This window comes from Rhea pennata, chromosome 32 (assembly GCF_028389875.1).
Source record: "Rhea pennata isolate bPtePen1 chromosome 32, bPtePen1.pri, whole genome shotgun sequence".
Lineage (NCBI taxonomy): Eukaryota > Metazoa > Chordata > Aves > Rheiformes > Rheidae > Rhea > Rhea pennata.
This window is the reverse complement of record NC_084694.1, coordinates 1,007,167-1,027,544: the sequence shown is the minus strand read 5'-3', so window position 1 is coordinate 1,027,544 and position 20,378 is coordinate 1,007,167. Positions and strand designations below refer to the sequence as shown.

Sequence of the window (20,378 nt, the reverse complement as noted above, 5' to 3'; positions counted from 1 at the left end):
TGTGTGACACCTGAACAGACCAATCTGGTGTGACACTGGCACGGACCGACCCTGTTTGACCGTGGCATGGACTATGTGTGACACCGGCACGGACCAACAGCAAGTGACACTGACACAGGCTGACCACGAGTGACACCGGCTCGAACTGACCCGGTGTGATCCCAGCGTGGACCGAATGCGAGTGACAACCGACACGGACCGGCCACGAGTGACACCGGCACGGACCGGCCACGAGTGACACGGGCACGGACCGACTGTGTGTGACACCCGCACGGACCGACTGTGTGTGACACCCACGTGGACCAACCGCGTGTGACACCGGCACGGACCGAACTCGAGTGACACGGGCACGGAGCGACCGCCAGTGACGCCCCCGCGCACCGACCGCGCGTGTGACACCGGCCCCTGCGGGCCCCTCGTGTGCCGGGAGGCCGCTCCGCGCCGCTCCCGGCTCCCGCGAGGCCTCGGCCGGCCGCGGCCCCCGCCCCCGGGAGGCCGCCGCCCTCCCCGCCCCGGGCCGCGCCGGGCCCCGCCGCGCCCCGCCCGCCGCCGCCGCCGCCCCTCCCCCGCTCACCGGGCAGGTGCCAGGCGCCGCCGCCGCTCCGCCTCTCCGCGGCGCTTCCGGGTGCGGCGCGCAGGCGCCAACGGGGGCGCGCGCGCGCGGAGCCTCCTGGGAGCTGTAGTCCGGCCCGCGCGGTCGCCGAGGCTCTGCGCATGCGCCGAGGTGCACCATGGGAGCTGTAGTCCGCGTCGGGCCGCTCGGGGGACTCTGCGCATGCGCCGCGATGCACCATGGGAGCTGTAGTCCTCCTCCCCGGTGACAGATTCCCCTCCCCCCCCGGGGACACCCCGGGGAGCTCCCAGTTTCACTCTGGATCACCCAGTACCACCCCAGAGGTCCCCCAGTGACACTCAGTGACCCCCCCCGGGCCCCCGGTGACGCCCTCCGAGACCCCAGTGTCACCCAGTGATCCCCCCAGTGACTCCAGTGTCACCCAGTGACCCCACCCAGTGACCTCTCATCGCCCAGTAACCCCAGTGAAGCCCCCCGTGACCCCAGTGTCTCCCAGTGACCCTCCAGCGACCCCACCAGCGACCCTCCCATGACCCCAGCATCACCCAGTGACCCCCCCAAGGCCCCCGGTGACCCCCCCAGTGATCCCAGTGTCACCAGTTCCCCACCGTCCCCATGGATGAGAACCGCTGTGGTGTGTGACAAGTTTCTTGGGGTACAACCAGAGGGAGACAGGGTACAACCGCAGCGGCAGGGGGTACAACCGTGGGGTACAGCCGCGGGGGCATCCAGTACAACTGCAGGGTACAACCGCGGGGTACAGCCGCAAGGACATGGGGTACAACGCGGAGAGGCTTGGCACAGCCATAGGTACAACCGCAGGCTACAGTCGGGGGTACAAGCACGGGGACATTGTGTACAACTGTGGGGACACTGGGTACCGCCGCAGGGCACAGGGTACAATTGTAGCCTCCGACTGTGGGGTACAACCGCAGGGTACAGCCGCAGGGGCACGAGGTACAACCGCAGGGTACAGCTGCAAGGCCAGTGGACCCCCCCCAGCCCCTTCCCAGCACCCCAAAGGGTCCGGGACCCCCTGGGCACCCCAGAGCCTCCCTGGAGCCCCCCAAGGTGTCAGGGACCCCCCCAGCCCCCCCCCCACTCTCCCCAAGCACCCCGAGGTGTCAGGACCCCTCCAGCCCCCCCCCCCGCAGCCCCAAGGTGCTGGGGACCCCCAAACCCCTTAGACCCGCCCCCAACCCCTCAGGCCCCCCCCCAGCTCCCCCCGGGCCCCTCCAGCCTCCAGGTGCTGGGGACCCCCCCAAGGTGCAGCCCCCCCAGACTCCCCCGCACAGGCACCCCGAGGTGCTGGGGACCCCCCCAACCCCCCAAGGTGCTGCCCCCCCAGACCCCCCCGCACAGGCACCCCGAGGTGCTGGGGACCCCCCCCAATGTGCTGCCCCCCAGACCCCCCCCCACAGGCACCCTGAGGTGCTGGGGACCCCCCCCAATGTGCTGCCCCCCAGACCTCCCCCACTGGCACCCCGAGGTGCTGGGGACCCCCCCCAATGTGCTACCCCCACAGGCACCTCGAGGTGCTGGGGACCCCCCCCCGCTCCCCTCAGCAGGGGGTGTCGGCGGGGGGCGCCGGGGCCCGGGGGGGCGGCGGCGGGGGGTGGCGGCGGCGGGGGGGGCCGGGGCGGCAGCGCCGCCATCTGCGCCGCACCTCGGCCTGCACCTGCGGGCGACACGCGGCCGTCGGCTGCACCCGCCCGCCCGCTGCACCCACCCACCCACTGCAGCCACCCACTGCACCCACCTGCTGCACCCACCCACCCGCTGCAGAGCACCCGCTGCAGCCACCCACCCACTGCAGCCACCCACTGCACCCACCTGCTGCACCCACCCACCCGCTGCACAGCACCCACTGCACCCACCCACCCACTGCACCCACTGCACCCGCTGCAGCCACCCACCCACTGCACCCACCCACCCACTCACCCGCTGCACAGCACCTGCTGCACCCACCCACTGCACCCACACACCCACTGCACAGCACCCTCTGCACCCACCCACTGCACCCGCCTGCTGCATGCCCACCCACCCGCCGCACCCACCCCCCCCACCTGCCTGCTGCACCCACCCACCCATTGCACCCGCCGCACCCACCCGCCCGCTGTGCTGTGCCCGTTGCACGCTCTGACACGCTGCGCAGCACCCGCTGCCCGCCCGGACACGCGTGCACGCTGCATGGCACCCACCCGCCCACCTGCTGCACCCACGGCACCCACTGCACCCGCCCGGACACGCGTGCACGCTGCACGGCGCCCACCCGCCCGCCCGCTGCACCCACTGCACCCACTGCACCCGCCCGGACACGCGTGCACGCTGCATGGCACCCACCCGCCCACCTGCTGCACCCACGGCACCCACTGCACCCGCCCGGACACGCGTGCACGCTGCACGGCGCCCACCCGCCCACCCGCTGCACCCGCAGCACCCACCCACCCACCCACCTGCCTGCTGCACCCACCCACCCGCTGCACCCGCTGCCCGCCCTGACACGCTGCGTGGCACCCGCTTCACCACGGCCACTGCGACACGGCCCGACACGGCCTGACACGGCCCCGACACGACCCGACACGGCTCGACACGGCTCGACACGGCTCGACACGGCCCGACACGGCCCGACACGGCCCCCACCTCCTTGTTGGCGAAGCAGTAGAGGATGCTCACGATGAGACCCTGGGGGGGGGGGGGACCGTTGCACGGGGACCCTCGCACGGGGACCGTCGTGCAGGTGCGCTGGTGCGTGACACGCCTGCACACGTGTGTGTGCCTGCACGCAGGTGCTCGGCGTGCATGCACACACCTGTGTGCAGGTGCTCGGCGTGCGTGCACGTGCATGTGCGCGGCGCTCCACGCGCATGCACACACGTGTGTGCAGGTGTGCGACACACGTGTGCACGTGCGTGCGCCTGCACGCGGGTGCTTGGCGTGCATGCACCTGCGTGTGTGCAGGTGTGCAGGTGTGCCTGCACCCTCGCGTGTGTGTGGCGCTCCACGTGCATGCACCCACGTGTGCACGAGCGTGCAGGTGCTTGGCGTGTATGCACCTGCGTGTGTGCGGTGCCAGGTGTGCATGCACCTGTGTGTGCACGGGCGTGCCAGTGCTCAGCGTGCCTGCACAGGCACATGCATGGCGCTCGGCATGTTTTCACCTACGCGTGTGCAGCGCTCCACGTGCATGCACGTGCATGGGCGTGCCAGCGCTTGGCATGCCTGCACCCGCGCGTGCACGGCGCTCTACGTGCATGCACCCGTGTGTGCGTGTGTGTGCCGGCGCTCGGCGTGCCTGCACGCTTGAGTGGCGCTCGGCGTGCATGCACCCGCGCGTGCCCGTGTGTGTGCTGGTGCTCAGCGTGCCTGCACCCGCGTGTGCACAGCGCTCCACGTGCATACACCCGCGTGTGCGTGGGCGTGCCGGCGCTCAGCGTGGCTGCACGCGCGCGTGCCGGCGCTCGGCATGCATGCACCCGCGTGTGTGCACAGGCATGCCGGTGCTCAGCGTGCCTGCACCCGCGTGTGCGCGTGTGTGTGCCGGCGCTCGGCGTGGCTGCACGCGCGCGTGCCGGCGCTCGGTGTGCATGCACCCGCGTGTGTGCACAGGCGTGCCGGCGCTCAGCGTGGCTGCACGCGCGCGTGCTGGCGCTCGGCGTGCATGCACCCGCGTGTGTGCACAGGCGTTCCGGCGCTCCACGTGCATGCACCCGCGTGTGCACGTGTGTGTGCCGGCGCTCGGCGTGCTTGCACGCGCGCGTGCGCGCCCGACCTGGCAGGAGGAGAGCAGCAGCTGGAGCAGCAGGCGGCCCTGGCGCAGGGGCCCGCGCGCCGGCTCGGCCGCCACCACGGCGAAGGCCACCTCGTGCACCCCCAGCAGCGGCACCAGCGTCAGCGTGGAGCGCGCCAGCCTGCCCGCCCGGGGGCGGGGACGCCGCGGGGACACCACGGGGACACCGTGGGAATGGGACAGTGATGGGGACAGCAATGGGGACACCATGGGGACAGCGATGGGGACACCACAGGGACACCGTGGGAATGGGACAGTGATGGGGACACCATGGGGACACCACGGGGACACCATGGGGACACCGTGGGAATGGGACAGTGATGGGGACAGCAATGGGGACACCATGGGGACAGCGATGGGGACACCACAGGGACACCGTGGGAATGGGACAGTGATGGGGACAGCAATGGGGACACCACAGGGACACCACGGGGACAGTGATGGGGACACCACGGGGACACCATGGGGACAGTGATGGGGACAGCAATGGGGACACCGCGGGGACACCATGGGGACAGTGATGGGGATGCCATGAGGATACCATGGAATGGGACAGTGATGGGGACACCACAGGGACACCACGGGGACAGTGATGGGGACACCACGGGGACACCGTGGGAATGGGACAGTGATGGGGACACCACGGGGACACCATGGGGACAGTGATGGGGACAGCAATGGGGACACCATGGGGACAGTGATGGGGATGCCATGGGGACAGCACGGGGACACCGTGGGGACAGCAATGGGGACATCACAGGGACACCATAGGGACAGCCGTGGGAATGGGACAGTGATAGGGACAGCAATGGGTACAGCAATGAGGACACCATGGGGACAGCCATGGGGACACCATGGGGATGCCATGGGACAGCCATGGGGATGTCACAGGGACACCATGGGGACACAATGGGGACAGTGATGGGGACACCATAGGGACAGACATGGGGACAGTGATGGGGACACCATGGGGACAGCCATGGGGACAGCCATGGGGATGCCATGGGAACATCATGGGGACAGGGATGGAAACACCATGGGGACACCACAGGGACAGGGATGGGGACCAAGATGGGGACAGCAATGGGGACACCATGGGGACAGTGATGGGGACACCACGGGGACAGGGATGCAGACACCATGCGGACACCACAGGGATGCGACAGCAGTGGGGACGCCGTGGGGACAGGGGTGGGGACAGGGGTGGGGACCAAGATGGGGACACCGTGGGGACAGCAATGGAGACAGGACAGGGCCAAGGACCGGGATGTGGATGGGGGACAGAGATGGGGACCAGGATGGGGACAGGGACGGGGACAGGCAGCACGTGGGGACAAGGGGACGGGGATGGGGACAGAGTGGGGACATTAGGGGCACTGGGAGGGGACAGGACAGCGTCCTGCTGTCCCCATCCCCGTGTCCCCCTGTCCCCCCCTCTCCCGGGGTCCCTGCCATTCCCCGGCTCCGTGTCCCACGTGTCCCCTGCCCCACGTGTCCCCTGCCCCACGGCCCTGTGTCCCCACGTGTCCCCTGTCCCCGCCATGTCCCGTGTCCCTGCTGTGTGCCCCCCCATGTCCCCACTGTGTCCCATGTCCCCACCGCGTCCTGTGTGTCCCCATGTCCCCCTGTGTCCCCCCTCCGTGTCCCCACATCCCTGGGTGTCCCCGTGTCCCCCGTGTCCTGTGTCCCCCCATGTCCCTGTGTCCTTGTGTCCCCCCGTGTCCCCGTGTTCCTGCGTGTCCCTGTCCTCCCCATGTCCCCTTGTGTCCCTGTGTCCTGTGTTCCCCCATCCCCATGTCCCCCCAAACCCCCCCGTGTCCCCCATGTCCCCTGTCTCCCCCCATGTTCCCTGTCCTCCGTCCCTCCCATGTCCCCATGTCCCCTGGTGCCCCCCATGTCCACTGCCCCCCGTGTCCCTCCATCCCCCCACATCCCCCATGTCCCTGAGTCCCCCATGTCCCCGAGTCCCCCATCATCCCTCCGTGTCCCCCCATGTCCCCCGTGTCCCTGAGTCCCCCATCCCTCCGTGTCCCCCAGTGTCCCCCCCGTGTCCCTGTGTCCCCCCATGTCCCTGGGTCCCCCGTGTCCCCCCACATCCCCGTGTCCCCCCATGTCCCCCTGTGTCCCCCCGTGTCCCCTCGTGTCCCACCATGTCCCCGTGTCCCCATGTCCCCCCGTGTCCCCCCGTGTCCCCCGGGTCCCCGGGTCCCACCGGAGCCGGTAGTCGGAGCAGCGGAGCTGCTGCGCCCGCAGCTTGGCCACCAGGATGCGCAGGATGCGCACGAAGAGCACCGCGTTCACCTGGGGACACGGGGGACACGGGGGCACGGGGGGACATGGGGGACATGGAGGACACGGGGGGATACAGGGGACACGGGGACACGGGGGACACGGGGGGCACGGGGGACACGGGGGGATACAGGGGACACGGGGGACACGGGGGGACGGGGGACACGGGGGACGTGGGGGACACGGGGGACATGGGGGCACGGGGGGCACGGGGGGACGTGGGGGACACGGAGGACACAGGGGGATACAGGGGACACGGGGGACGGGGGACACGGGGGGACGTGGGGGACACGGGGGACATGGGGGGCACGGGGGACATGGGGGGCACGGGTGTATACGGGGGGACACGGGGGACACGGGGGACACGGGGATACGGGGGACACGGGGGACGTGGGGGGCATGGGGGACATGGGGGACACGGGTGTATACGGGGGGACACGGGGGACACGGGGGACACGGGGATACGGGGGACACGGGGGACGTGGGGGGCATGGGGACATGGGGGACGCGGGTGTATACGGGGGGACACGGGGGGACACGGGGGGACACGGGGTGCGTCACCCCCACCGCCCTCGCCATGGCCCCAGCGTCCCCTGCCAGGACGCGTCCCCACGATGTCCCCAATGGCCCCCCACAGTGTCCCCAACATCCCCCCGCGATGGCCCCCCACGACGTGTCCCCATCATGTCCCCAATGGCCACCCCGTGACGTGTCCCCTTGCAATGTCCCCAGTGTCCCCCCAATGTCCCCCCACAATGGCACCCCATGACACGTTCCCCCTCCCCACGATGTCCCCAGTGGCCTCAGTGGCCCCCCACAATGTCCCCAGTGTCCCCCCAATGTCCCCCCACGATGGCACCCCATGACACGTTCCCCCCCCCCACGATGTCCCCAGTGGCCCCCCACAATGTCCCCAATGTCCCCCCAACGTCCCCCCACGATGGCCCTGATGGCACCCCATGACACGTCCCCCCCACAATGTCCCCAGTGGCCTCAGTGGCCTCCCACAATGTCCCCAATGTCCCCCCAACGTCCCCCCACGATGGCCCCGATGGCACCCCATGACACGTCCCCCCCCACAATGTCCCCAGTGGCCTCCCACAATGTCCCCAATGTCCCCCCAACGTCCCCCCACGATGGCCCCGATGGCACCCCATGACACGTCCCCCCCCCCACGATGTCCCCAGTGGCCCCCCACCATGTCCCCAATGTCCCCCCAACGTCCCCCCACGATGGCCCCGATGGCCCCCCATGACACGTCCCCCCCGTGAGGGCTCTCGTGTCCCCAGTGTCCCCCACGATGTCCCCAACGGCCCCCCATAAGGTCCCCCCCAATGTCCCCGCTGCTGCCCCCCATCAGTGTCCCCCGCCACGGTGTCGCCCCCCCGTGGTGTCGCCCCCCCCCCGTGGTGTCCCCTGTCCCCTGCGGTGTCCCCTGTCCCCCGCGGTGTCCCCTGTCCCCCGCACCGCCACGGCCAGCAGGATGGGGCAGCGGATGATCCACCAGAAGGGCGCCCGGTCCGTGCGCTCCCAGCACCTGTGGGGGGGGACGCGGTGGCACCCGGTGGCACCCGGAGCCCACGGTGCCGCCCACAGCCCCACGGTGCCACCCGTGCCATGCAGTGCCTCGCAGTGTCCCGCGGTGCCATGCAGCATCACACGGTGTCACGCAGTGCCACATGGTGCCATGCAATGCCATGCAGTGTCACCCGGTGTCACGCAGTGCCACACAGTGCCATGCGGTGTCACCCGGTGTCACATGGTGCCCCTCGTGCCATGCAGTGACATGCAGCGTCACGCAGTGCCACGCAGTGCTGTGCAGTGTCACACGGTGTCATGCAGTGTCACACGGTGTCATGCAGTGCCATGCAGTGCCATGCGGTGCCATGCGGTGTCACACGGTGTCACACGGTGCCCCTCGTGCCATGCAACGCCCCGCAGTGTCACACAGTGCCACGCGGTGCCACGCAGTGTCACACGGTGTCATGCAGTGCCCCACAGTGCCACGCGGTGCCACGCGGTGCTGTGCAGTGTCACACGGTGCCACACGGTGCCCCCTGTGCCATGGCACACCCCACGGGGCCTCGGTGTCACCCGGCGTCACCCGGCGTCACCCGGCGCGGCCCCGCTCACCGCTCGTTCTCGTAGAGGTAGCGCACCAGCACCCAGGGCACCACGAAGAGCAGGGGGGTCCCTGGAGGGGGGGGCAGGGGTCAGCGCCCCCCTGCCCCTGCCAGGCCCCAGGGGGGTCCCATGGGGGGGGGGGAGGAGGGTCCTTGGGGTGGGGTCTGGGGAGGAGCCCCAAGGGAGGGGTCCCTAAGGTGAGGGGTCCCCAAGGAAGGGGGGGGGATCCTTGGGTGGGGGTCCCCAAAGAGGTCCCTGGGGGGGGGATCCCAGGGGTGTCCCGGGGGTGGTCCCATGGGGTGGGGAAGGTCCTCGTGGGGGGGGTCCCAGAGATGGGGGAGTCCTGGGGGGAGTTGCTAAGGGGGTCTCATGGGGGTCCTGGGAGGGGTCCCAAGGGGGGGGGTCCCTGGGGAAGGTGCCGGGGGGGTCCCATAAGGGGGAGGTCCAGGGGGGTCCAGGGGAGTCGCTGGGGGGCTCCCGGGGGGGGCACTCCCCGGAGGGGTCCCAGGGGGGCGTTAGGGGGGTCTCAGGGAGGGGGTCCCGGTGCAGGGATCCGGGGAGGGTCCCGAGGGGAAGCCCCAGGGGGGTCCCCAAGGGGCAGGGGCCCGGGGGGGCCCCAAGGGGGGGGTCCAGGGGGGTCTCTAAGGGGGATTCGGGGAAGGGGTCTGGGGGGGGTAGAGGCAGGGGTCCGGGGGGGGTCCCGAGGGGCTCCCCATGGGGGGGTCCCTGGGGGGGGAGTGGTCCAGCAGGGTCTCTAATGGGGGTCTCAGGGAAGGGGTCTGGAAGGGGGGAGGTCCCGGGGCAGGGGTCCGGGGAGGGTCCCGAGGGAGGGGTCCGGAGGGGCTCCCCATGGGGGGGGTCCCGGGGCAGGGGTCCGGGGGTGGGCGGGGGGGGGGGGGAGAGTCCCGAGTGGGAGCCCCGGGGTGGTCCCCAAGGGGTGGGGGTCCGGGGGGGGCCCCAAGGGGGGGGTTCAGGGGGGTCTCTAAGGGGGACTCGGGGAAGGGGTCTGGAGGGGGGGGGCAGAGGCAGGTGTCCAGGGGGGAATCCCGAGGGAGGGGTCTGGGGGTGGGCGGGGGGGGAGGGTCCCGAGTGGGAGCCCTGGGGGGGGGGGGGCTGTGGGGGGGGGGGTCCCGGGGGGGAGGGGGGAGGGGCTCACCCCAGCCCAGCAGCAGGTAGGCTGCGAGGCGGCGCTGGGGGGGGGCGGCCCCCCGGCCCAGCAGCCCGTGCAGGTGCAGCCCCTCGGCCAGCAGCCAGGCGTAGTTGGCGCCCACGCAGTACTGCGCCAGCGCCTGCGCCGCCCGGCAGCCCGCGGCCCCCTGCGCCGCGCCCGCTGCACCCACTGCACGCGCAGCCCCTCGCCCCCAACACCCGTTGCACGCAGCGCCCACTGCACCCGTTGCACCCACCACCCGTTGCAACCCACCACCCATTGCATGCAATACCCACTGCACCCGTTGCATTTGCAACCCGTTGCCCCAGCACCCATTGCATGCAATACCCATTGCACCCGCTGCACCCATTGCACTTGCAACCCGTTGCGCCCAACACCCATTGCACCCACTGCACCTGTTGCACTTGCAACCCGTTGCACCCACAACCCGTTGCACCCAACACCCATTGCATGCTATACCCATTGCACCCGCTGCACCCATTGCACTTGCAACCCGTTGAACCCACAACCCATTGCACCCAACACCCATTGCATGTAATACCCGCTGCACCCGCTGCACCCATTGCACTTACAACCCGTTGCACCCACAACCCGTTGCGCCCAACACCCGTTGCATGCAATACCCATTGCACCCACCACACCCATTGCATGGGCAACCCGTTGCACCCAATGGCCGTGGCACCCCTTGCACACGCAACCCTCTGCACCCCTCGCCGGGTGCACCCGTTGCACACGCAACCCGTTGCACCCAACACCCATTGCGCCCATTGCATGTGAAACCTGCTGCACCCATTCCACCCACCGCCTGTTGCACCCATCGCACACACAACTCGTTGCACGCGCAACCCTTTGCACCCACTGCATGCACAAACGATGGCACCCAACACTCACTGCACCCATCAACCATTGAGCCCATCGCCCTTTGCACCCATTGCACACGCACCCCGTCGCACACGCAACCCGTTGCACGCGCCCACCGCCCCCGTTTCCCCCGGCACCCGCCATCCCCCCCCCCCGTTGGGTGCTACCTGCTCCCCGAGGAGGCGGAAGAAGTCGCGGGGGGCCGGGGGGGCGGCGGCGGGCGCCGGGGGCAGGTGACGGCGCAGCAGCGCGTCCCGCGCCAGGATGGCGCCCGCCCGCAGCACGAACGACACGAACAGGTTGGCGTGGATGTAGTTGCGGGTGCAGCGCAGGCGCCTGCGGGTGGACCGGGGTGGGGTCGGGCAGCACCCACGGGCCCCGGTGTCCGGGCTGCCACCTCCGCCCTCGCCCCGTTCGGCGCTACCTGAACAGCAGCAGCAGCAGCAGGGCCACGAGCAGGGCCACCAGCGACAGCGAGTAGCCCACGGTGTAGACGAGGCGGAACTGCTCCAGCAGCCAGGCCTGCCGCTGCGGGGACGCGCCGCGCCGCGCCGGCTCAGCCGGGCACCGTGCGGCGCGGCGCAGCGCGATGCAGCACGGTGCAATGCGGTGCAGCGCAATGCAGCACCGTGCAACATGCTACAGCACCGTGCAACACGGTGCAGCATGGTGCAACACGCTGCAGCACCATGCAACGTGGTGCAGCGTGCTGCAGCACCGTGCAACACGCTGCAGCACCGTGCAACGCGGTGCAGCATGCAGCAGCACTGTGCAACACGCTGCAGCAATATGCAGTGTGGTGTGGCACGATGCAGCACCGTGCAACACGCTGCAGCACCGTGCGATGCGGTGCAGCATGCAGCAGCACTGTGCAACACGCTGCAGCACCGTGCAGTGTGGTGTGGCACGATGCAGCACCGAACAACATGATGCAGTACCGTGCTACATGATGCAGCACGCTGCAGCACCGTGCAACGCGGTGCAGCACCGTGCAGTGTGGTGTGGCACGATGCAGCACCGAACAACACGATGCAGTACCGTGCAACACGATGCGGCACGCTGCAGCACCGTGCAACGCGGTGCAGCACTGTGCAACACAGTATGGCGCAATGCAACACCGTGCAACACCGTGCAGTGTGGTGTGGCACGATGCAGCACCGTGCAACGCCATGCAGCACCGTGCAACGCCATGCAGCACCGTGCGATGCGGTGTGGCACGATGCAGCACGGTGTGATGCCGCGCGGTGCAGTGCAGCACCGTGCACCGCGACGCAGCACCGTGCAACACAGGAAGGTGCAATGCAGCACCGGCAGCCCGGGGCGGCGCGGCGCCCGCTGGCCTCACCTGCAGCGGCTGCTCCCGCTCCGGGTCCTCGCACTGCGCATGGTCCCGCCAGGGCCGGCCCCACTCATCCGTCACCCACTGGGCGTCGGAGCCGCAGCGCCGGGCCACCACGCCACCCTGCACTGGTGCCGCGGCCCCCCGCCGCCGTCAGCCCCGCACCGCCGCCCCTCCACCCACCCCCCACGTGCCTGGTGCGCCGCAACGTGCACCGGTGCATGGTGCACCCGGCATGCGCGATGCACCCAGCACCCTGTGACGTGCACCCGTGCATGGTGCACCCGGCATGCACAACGCACCCGGCAATGTGCACCCTCTTGCACGATGCACCCGGCATGCGCGATGCACCCAGCACCCCGCGACATGCACCCGTGCATGGTGCACCCGGCATGCACAATGCAGCCAGCACCCCGTGACGTGCACCCGTGCATGGTGCACCCGGCATGCACAACGCAGCCAGCACCCCGCAATGTGCACCCGTGCATGATGCACCCAGCATGCACGATGCACCCAGCACCCCGCAACGTGCACCCGTGCATGGTGCGCCCGATATGCACGATGCACCCGGCACCCTGCAACGTGCACCCGTGCATGGTGCACCCGGCATGCGCGATGCACCCAGCACCCCGTGACGTGCACCCGTGCATGGTGCACCCGGCATGCACAATGCAGCCAGCACCCCGCAATGTGCACCCGTGCATGATGCACCCAGCATGCACGATGCACCCAGCACCCCGCAACATGCACCCGTGCATGGTGCGCCCGATATGCACGATGCACCCGGCACCCTGCAACGTGCACCCGTGCATGGTGCACCCGGCATGCACGATGCACCCAGCACCCCGCAACTTGCACCCGTGCATGGTGCACCCGGCATGCACAATGCAGCCAGCACCCTGCAACGTGCACCCGTGCATGGTGCACCCGGCATGCACGATGCACCCAGCACCCTGCAACTTGCACCCGTGCATGGTGCACCCGGCATGCACGATGCAGCCAGCACCCTGCAACGTGCACCCGTGCATGGTGCACCCGGCATGCACAATGCAGCCAGCACCCTGCAACTTGCACCCGTGCATGGTGCACCCGGCATGCACGATGCACCCGGCACCCTGCAACGTGCACCCGTGCATGGTGCACCCGGCATGCACAATGCAGCCAGCACCCTGCAACTTGCACCCGTGCATGGTGCACCCGGCATGCACGATGCAGCCAGCACCCTGCAACGTGCACCCGTGCATGGTGCACCCGGCATGCACGATGCACCTGGCACCCCATGAACACGCATCTGTGCACGCTGCACCCATGCATCGCGCAACCTGCAACGGCCTGCAGGGCCGTGCCCGGCGCGGGTGGCACCGGCGTGCCGCCGCGGTTACCTTGGTGGTGCCAGGGCAGGTACCAGGGGCAGGGCGCCGTGGCGGTGCTGTTGGGTGCCGCGTCACCCCAGCACACGTACATGTCGAAGCTGCGGTTGCAGACGGGTTCTGGCGGCGGCGGCCGGGGTGGGGGTGAGGACGTGCCGGCGTCCCCGCCGGCCCCCCCACGCGGGTCCCCGGCCCCACACCGGGCTGGGGGGGGGGGGGAGCTCACCGGGCGCCGGCGGGTCGTGCCGCAGCCGCAGCTCGCAGGCGCGTCGGTACTGCTGCCAGGCCGCCAGCGTGTCCCCCGCCGAGCGCTCGGCCTGCAAGGCGCCCACCTGCACCCGGCACCCGGCACCCACCCGCCCGCCCGCGCCCGCCGCCGGGAGCCGCCGGGCACCGAGGGGCCCCCGGACCCGGCAGCCGGTCCTGGCGCCAGCAGGTCCCCGGGGAGCTGGTGGGGGTTGGGGGGGGTGGTGAGGTGACCCACCCCCCCCGCCGCCCCACACCATCCTGCAGGAGGGGGTCCTGGTCCCAGGGGTGGGTCTCGGTGCTGGCTGGGGGTCCTGGTGCGGGGGGGGGTCCCGGTGTGGGGAGGGGTCTCGGTGCCGGGAGGGGGTCCCAGTGCAGTGTGGGGGGGTCCCAGTGTGTGGAGGGGTCCCGGTACTGGGGTGGGTGGGTCCCAATGCAGAGCGGGCTCCTGGTGCGGGGGAGGGGGTCCCAGTGCTGCGGGGGGGGGGTCCCGGGGCCAGGGGGGAGGGGTCCAGTGTGTGTGGGGGTCCCAGTACCGGAGGGTGTCCCAGTGTGTGGAGGGGTCCCGGTACTGGGGGGGGCCCAATGCAGAGGGGGCTCCTGTTGTGAGGGGTGTCCCGGTGTGGGGGCGGGTCCCAGTACCAGGGGTGGGTCCTGGTCCCGGGGGGGGGGGCGGTGCAGGGACGGTCCCGGTACTGGGGTGGTCCCAGTGCAGGAGGGGTCCCGGTGCGGGGGGGGGCTGGTACTGGGGGGGGGGGGTCCCGGTCCCGGGGGGGTGGGTCTCGGTCCCGGGGTCATGGTCCTGGTGCATGGGGGGGGGGCAGGATACCGGTCCCGGGGGCGGGGGTCCCGGTGCAGGAGAGGAACCTGATACTGGGGGGGGGTTCCGGTACTGGGGGGGAGTCCTGGTGCAGGGGGGGTTTCCAGTGCAGGGGGGGGTCCCGGTGCAGGAGGGGGTCCCGATACTGGGGGGGGGTCCCGGTACTGGGGAGGGTCCCAGTGCGGGGAGGGTCCCGGTCCCAGGAGGGTCCCGGTACGGGAGGGGGGGGTCCCGGTTGCAGGAGGGTCCCGGTACTGGGTGGCGTCCCGGTACGGGGGGGGGGTCCCGGTCCCAGGAGGGTCCCGGTGCGGGGGGGGGTCCCGGTGCGGGGATGGGGGGGGGGGCTCCTGGGTCTCACTTCGGCCCCCCGCAGCGCCCGGGGCAGCAGCACGGCGGCAGCGGCGGCTCCGCGACGGCCCATGACGGCGGCGGCGGCGGCGGCGGCGGCGGCTCCTCGGGGCAAAGCGGCAGCGCCCGTGGGCACCGGGCACCGGTCCCGGTCCCGGTCCCGGCCCCCGCCCCGGCCCCCGGCCCCCGCCTCGACGCGCTCATTACCGAGGCACCGGGAGGCGCCCGGACGCCTGGGCCCCCGACGGGGAAGGTGGGTAGGGGGGGAGGAGGCAACGGGGCGACACCCCCCCCAACGGGACCGACCCCCGGCACAGACACCCCCCCCAATCACCCAAGGGACCCCCCACACAAACACACGCACCCACTGGACCCCCCCCCACGCACCCACGGGACCCTCCCACGAGCCCCCCGCGGCCGCCGTCGGGGGGGCCGGACCGGGCTGACCGCGGCTGCCGGCCGGTGCCGCCCCCCCCCCCTCCCCGGTTCCCCTCCCCTCTCTCCCCGGCGGTACCGGCTCCACTCGCGGCTCCGCGGGCACCGGCACCGGCTCCGCTGGCGCCGCCCCCGTGACGGGGCGGTACCGGGGGGGTGGGGGAGGGGAGGGGGCACCGGGAAGGGGGGCGACGGGGACGTCGGAGCGGGGGGCGGCGGGTCATCGCTGGGCGCTTCGTTAGCTGCCTCCTTGGGTGCTTCGTTAGCGGAGCCGCGTCGTTAGGTTCGTCGTTGGGTGCATCATTAACGGCGGTTCGCCACTGGGTGCATCCTTGGGTGCTTCGTTAGCGGAGCCGCATCGCCGGGTTCGTGGTTGGGGGCATCGTTAGCGGAGGTTCATCGCTGGGTTCCTCACTGGGCGCCTCATCAGCGGCGGTTCGTCGTTAGCGGAGGCTCATGGTTGGGTGCACCACTGGGTGCCTCGTTAGCGGAGGCGCGTCATCGGCAGAGGTGCATCGTTGGGTGCCTCGTTAGCGGAGGTTCGTCGTTAGGGCAGCTTCATTGTTGGGTGCATCGTTAGAGAGGTCCATCGTTAGGGAGGTCCATCGTTGGGTGCGTCATTGGGGAGATCCACCATTAGGGAGGTCCATCGTTAGAGGAGGTCGATGATTGGGTCCATCATTAGGGGAGATCCATGGTTATGGGAGATCCATCGTTAGGGAGGTCCATCGTTAGGGAGGTCCATCGTTGGGTGCGTCATTGGGGAGATCCACCATTAGGGAGGCCCATCGTTAGAGGAGGTCGATGACTGGGTCCATCATTAGGGGAGATCCATGGTTATGGGAGATCCATCGTTAGAGAGGTCCATCGTTAGGGAGGTCCATCGTTGGTGCGTCATTGGGGAGATCCACCATTAGGGAGGTCCATCGTTAGAGGAGGTCGATGATTGGGTCCATCATTAGGGGAGATCCATGGTTATGGGAGATCCATCGTTAGGGAGGTCCATCGTTAGGGAGGTCCATCGTTGGGTGCGTCATTGGGGAGATCCACCATTAATTAGGGAGGTCCATCGTTAGAGGAGGTCGATGACTGGGTCCATCATTAGGGGAGATCCATCGTTAGAGGAGGTCCATCGTTGGGTGCGTCACTGGGGAGATCCATCATTAGGGGAGATCCACCGTTAGTGGAGGTTCATCATTAGGACAGCTTAATTGTTGGGTGCATCATTAGAGAGGTTCATCGTTAGAGAAGTCCATCGTTAGGGAGGTCCGTCATTAGGGGAGATCCATCGTTGGGGAGGGAGGTCCATCGTTAGGGGAGATCCATCGTTGGGGGGGGTCCATCGTTAGGGAGGTCCATCGTTAAAGGTGGTCCATCGTTAAAGGAGGTCCATCACTGGGTGCATTGCTGTAGTAGGGAGCCATGGGCACAGTGTGGGACTGGGTGCTCCAGGTGTCGGGGCAGCACCCATGGGTGGGGTGGAAACACCCCACACCCCCATGGGGCTCCTCCAGCTCCCTGTGCTGTGAGCCCCCCCACTCCTTCTGCCCCACCTGTAGGGCACCCCACACCCTCGTGGGGCACCCTGTGCTCCTCCTGCACCCCCGTGGAGCACCCGTGGGGCACGCCATGCACTTGCTATGGGGCACCCTGTGCTCCTCATACCCCCCCCCCCCCATGGGGCACCTCTATCCCCCCCCATGACCCCCCCCTGCTCCAAGGGTGGGTGCAGGGAAAAGGGTGGGGGCAGGGACCAGGATGGGTGCAGGGATGGGTGCTGGGTGCAGGGGGGGGGGGACGCGGGTGCACGGGGGCGGCAGCGGCATGACACGGCGCCAGGCGCACGCGGCTCTGCGCGGCGCCGCTCCCCGCACACGTGGCGTGACGCAGGGCGCCCCGCGCCCGGCGTGTCACGCGCAGTGGCACGACACGGCCCCGCGCCGCCCTCCCGCTCGCGCGCGGCTCCGCCGGGTGCGACGTGTGCGCAGTGCACTGTGCGTGCGTGCAACACGTGTGCCGTGCACCGTGCATGCGTGCCACGTGTGTGCCACGCGCCGTGCGTGCTGCAACACATGTGCCGTGAACTGTGCCTGCATGTAACACATTAGCCGTGCACCACGCACGTGTGCAATACGTGCTGTGCTCTGATCATGGGCGCAACACGTGTGCAGGTCACCGTGCATGCGTGCAACATGTGTGCGGTGCACTGTGCATGCATGCAACATGTGCAGTGCAGCGTGCATGTGTGCAACATGTGTGCTGTGCACCATTCGTGTGTGCAATATGTATGCGGTGCACAGTGCATGTGTGCAAACGTGTGCATTGCAGCATGTGTGCATGCAATGTGTGCAATGCTCTGTGCATGTGTGCTACACGTGTGTGGTGCACTGTGCATGCACGCAACACGTGTGGTGCACCATGCATGCGTGCCACATGTGTGCGGTGCACTGTGCATGCATGCAACATGTGCAGTGCAGCGTGCATGTGTGCAACATGTGTGCTGTGCACCATGCATGTGTGCAACATGTGTGCAACACTGTGCATGTGTGCTACACGTATGTGGTGCACTGTGCATGCACGCAACACGTGTGGTGCACCGTGCATGCACGCAACATGTGTGCGGTGAAGCGTGCGTGTGTGCAACACGTGTGCCGTGCACTGATCATGCGTGCAACACGCGTGCCGTGCACTGCGCCTCATCACCCCCCCCCCACCCGAGGAGGGGGCCCAGGCGTCCGGGCCCTCCCACTCCCCCCCCCGCTCTCCGGGAACATCCCGCGTGTGTTTCTGGGAGGGGGGGGGAGGGGGGGCAGCAGTACCCTCACCTCCCAGTGGGGCCCGGACGCCTGGGCCCCTTGGGGGGGGGCAGGGGGCGGGGTCTCCTCCCCTCCCTTCCGCAGCGAGCGGGGAAGGGAGGCGGGGGGGGCGTGGCCGCCGCCCGTGGGGCGTGGCCGGCGGCGAGGGGGCGTGGTCGACGATGACGCCACAGAGCGGGGGCGTGGCCGGCGGCGCCGATAGAGGGGGCGTGGCCAACGATGACGCCACAGAGAAGGGGCGTGACCGGCGGCGCTGACAGAGAGGGGGCGTGGCCGGCGGCGCCTCATTTGCCTATTCATGAGCGCGTTCGGCCGGCGCGCGGCCCCCGCCCCCCGCGGCGCGGCGCGGCGCGGCGCGCTGAGGTCACGGCGCGCGGGGGCCGCCGGGAGCGCGGCAGGATGGTGGCCGGCGCGTTCCCATCGCGAAGCTGCTGACGCTGGGCGCGCGGCAGCTGAGCCGCCCGCTGGCGGCGCGCATCAAGGCGGGCGCGCGCGCCAGCCCCTTCTTCCGCACCTACGTCTGCCTCCCGCCGGCGCAGCGTGAGTGACGGCGCGGCGCGGCCGGGGACGTTGCCGGCACACGGGGAGCCGGCGGGGGGGGGGGGGCAGCGGGAGCGGGCCAATGGGCGGCGGGCGCGGCCGGGCGCGGCAATGGGGAGCGGCGAGGGGGCGGGGAGAAGAGAGGGGCGGGGTTGAAGCGAGCGCCGCGCGCGGCTGGGCCAATAGCGTGGGCGCGGGCGGGGCTAAGAAGGGGGCGGCAGCGGCGGGGAGGGTGGAGGGACGCGCGGCTGGGCCAATCGCGGCGCGGGGGCGGGGTTAAGGGGAGCGTGGGCGGGCCAATGGAGAGCGCGTGGGAGCGGGCGGGAGGGGCGCCCAGCTAACGGCGGGGAGCGGCGCGCGGCTGGGCCAATAGCGAGGCGGAGGCGGGGCTAGGAGGTGAACGACGCGCAGCCGAGCCAATGGCGGCGCTCGAAGGCGGGGGGCGGGGGGAGCGGAATGGCGGCGCCTGACATTGAGCGGGCGGAATGGCGGCGCCGGTGGGGGGGGGGGGGGGTGGCAGCGGCCGCCCGGTGCCGCCGCCGCCACCTCCCCCCCCCCCCGCCCCCCGCAGTGTACCACTGGGTGGAGATGCGCGCCAAGATGCGGATCATGGGGTTCCGCGGCGCCGCCGTGAAGCCGCTGAACGAGGAGGCGGCGGCGGAGCTGGGCGCCGAGCTGCTGGGGGAGGCCATCGTGTTCGGCGTGGGCGGGCTCTGCGTGTACCTGGAGTACGCGCGGCAGGCGGGCCACGCGCGCCGCCGCGAGGAGGAGCAGGCGGCCGCGCTGCGCGACGCCGCCGCGCGCCTCGCCGAGCTCGCGCTGGCCGTGGAGGCGCTGGGCGCGCGCATGCGCGAAGCCGACCGCCGCCTCCACGAGCTGGCGGCGCGCCCGGGCCCCGCCCCCGCCCCCGCCGGCCCCGCCCCCGCCGGCCCCGCCCATTAAAGCGTCACGTGCACTCCGGAGGGCGCTGTCATTGGCCCCGGCGAGGGCCGGGGGGAGGGGGGGAAGAAGGGGGCGGAGCCGGAGGGGGGCGGGGCGGAGTGTTGAAAAGAGGGGGTGGGTGTGGCCACCCCCCCGGCTGTGATTGGAGGGTTTCTGCGAGCCGGGGGCGGGGCCAAGGAGTGGAAGGGGCGGAGCTCCCTGGGGGCCACGTTGCCTGCGTCCCTTTGCGCAGGTGACACTTGTGGGCGGGGCTTAGAGCAGGGTGGGGCGGGTCCCCTTGTACAGGTGGCCGTGGGGGGGGCGGAGCCAGAGGCTGGGGGGCGGAGCCTGGAGCAGGGGTGAAGGTGCCCTTGCCCCTTTGTGTGCATGACAATTGGGGGCGGAGCCAATAGTTGGGGGCGGGGCTAGGAGTGGGGGCGGGGCACCCTGGTCCCTCTGTGCAGGTGACAATTGGGGGCGGGGCCAAGGGGCAGGTCCCTTTGGAATGCCAGCTGGGGGGCGGAGTCAAGGGTTGGGGGGTGGGACTACGAGGGGGAGGGAATTGGGGGCGGAGCCACGGGTCGCGGCAGGGCCACGACCCCGGGGCTGGGCTGCGATTGGTGGGGAGCAGCCCTCGGGGGGCGGGGCCATAACCATGGGGCGGGGCTTGGCATCCTTCCCCCCCCCCCCCCCCAACCGCCACCACCCGAGGTGGCCCCTGCCACCACGGGGGT

At 70.5% G+C, this 20,378-nt stretch overlaps 3 protein-coding genes across 3 annotated transcripts in view; 2 read left to right on the top strand and 1 right to left on the bottom strand.

Annotated features, from left to right (window-relative positions):
• Positions 1–59, top strand: part of SAMD4B (sterile alpha motif domain containing 4B) — a 1,861-nt gene extending 1,802 nt beyond the window's left edge. Inside the window, exon 3 of the mRNA XM_062598205.1 lies at positions 19–59. Within this exon, the coding sequence (XP_062454189.1) occupies positions 19–59 (41 nt within the window). The remainder of the gene's footprint in view (positions 1–18) is intronic.
• A 1,056-nt stretch (positions 60–1,115) lies between these two features.
• On the bottom strand, positions 1,116–15,015 carry GIPR (gastric inhibitory polypeptide receptor). Its single transcript, XM_062598204.1, has 14 exons — positions 14,943–15,015; positions 13,745–13,835; positions 13,468–13,638; positions 12,155–12,276; positions 11,234–11,337; positions 10,977–11,145; positions 9,934–10,093; positions 8,787–8,847; positions 8,121–8,190; positions 6,577–6,665; positions 4,347–4,485; positions 3,218–3,259; positions 2,182–2,252; positions 1,116–1,311 (listed from the first exon to the last, which is right to left on the bottom strand). Exons 1-14 carry the CDS (start codon positions 15,003–15,005, stop codon positions 1,116–1,118), a joined length of 1,548 nt encoding a protein of 515 aa, XP_062454188.1. The 5' UTR covers positions 15,006–15,015.
• Positions 15,016–18,582: 3,567 nt separating this feature from the next.
• On the top strand, positions 18,583–19,678 carry OPA3 (outer mitochondrial membrane lipid metabolism regulator OPA3). The gene is given in 3 exon segments (XM_062598278.1): positions 18,583–18,601; positions 18,604–18,723; positions 19,295–19,678. Coding segments are annotated over 3 exon segments (510 nt in total). The 3' UTR covers positions 19,666–19,678.
• The last annotated feature ends 700 nt before the right edge of the window (positions 19,679–20,378 follow it).

What these genes read in the sequence shown, in the direction of transcription:
- GIPR (XM_062598204.1), bottom strand. Translation starts at nt 15,005, where the DNA reads ATGGGCCGTCGCGGAGCCGCCGCTGCCGCCGTGCTGCTGCCCCGGGCG. An exon ending in CTACCTGCTGCTGGGCTGGG is followed by an intron (nt 8,848 to 9,933) that starts GTGAGCCCCTCC and finishes CCCCCCCTCCAG; the next exon opens with GGACCCCCCTGCTCTTCGTG. An exon ending in ACTGCTTCGCCAACAAGGAG is followed by an intron (nt 2,253 to 3,217) that starts GTGGGGGCCGTG and finishes TGTCGCCCGCAG; the next exon opens with GTGCAGGCCGAGGTGCGGCG.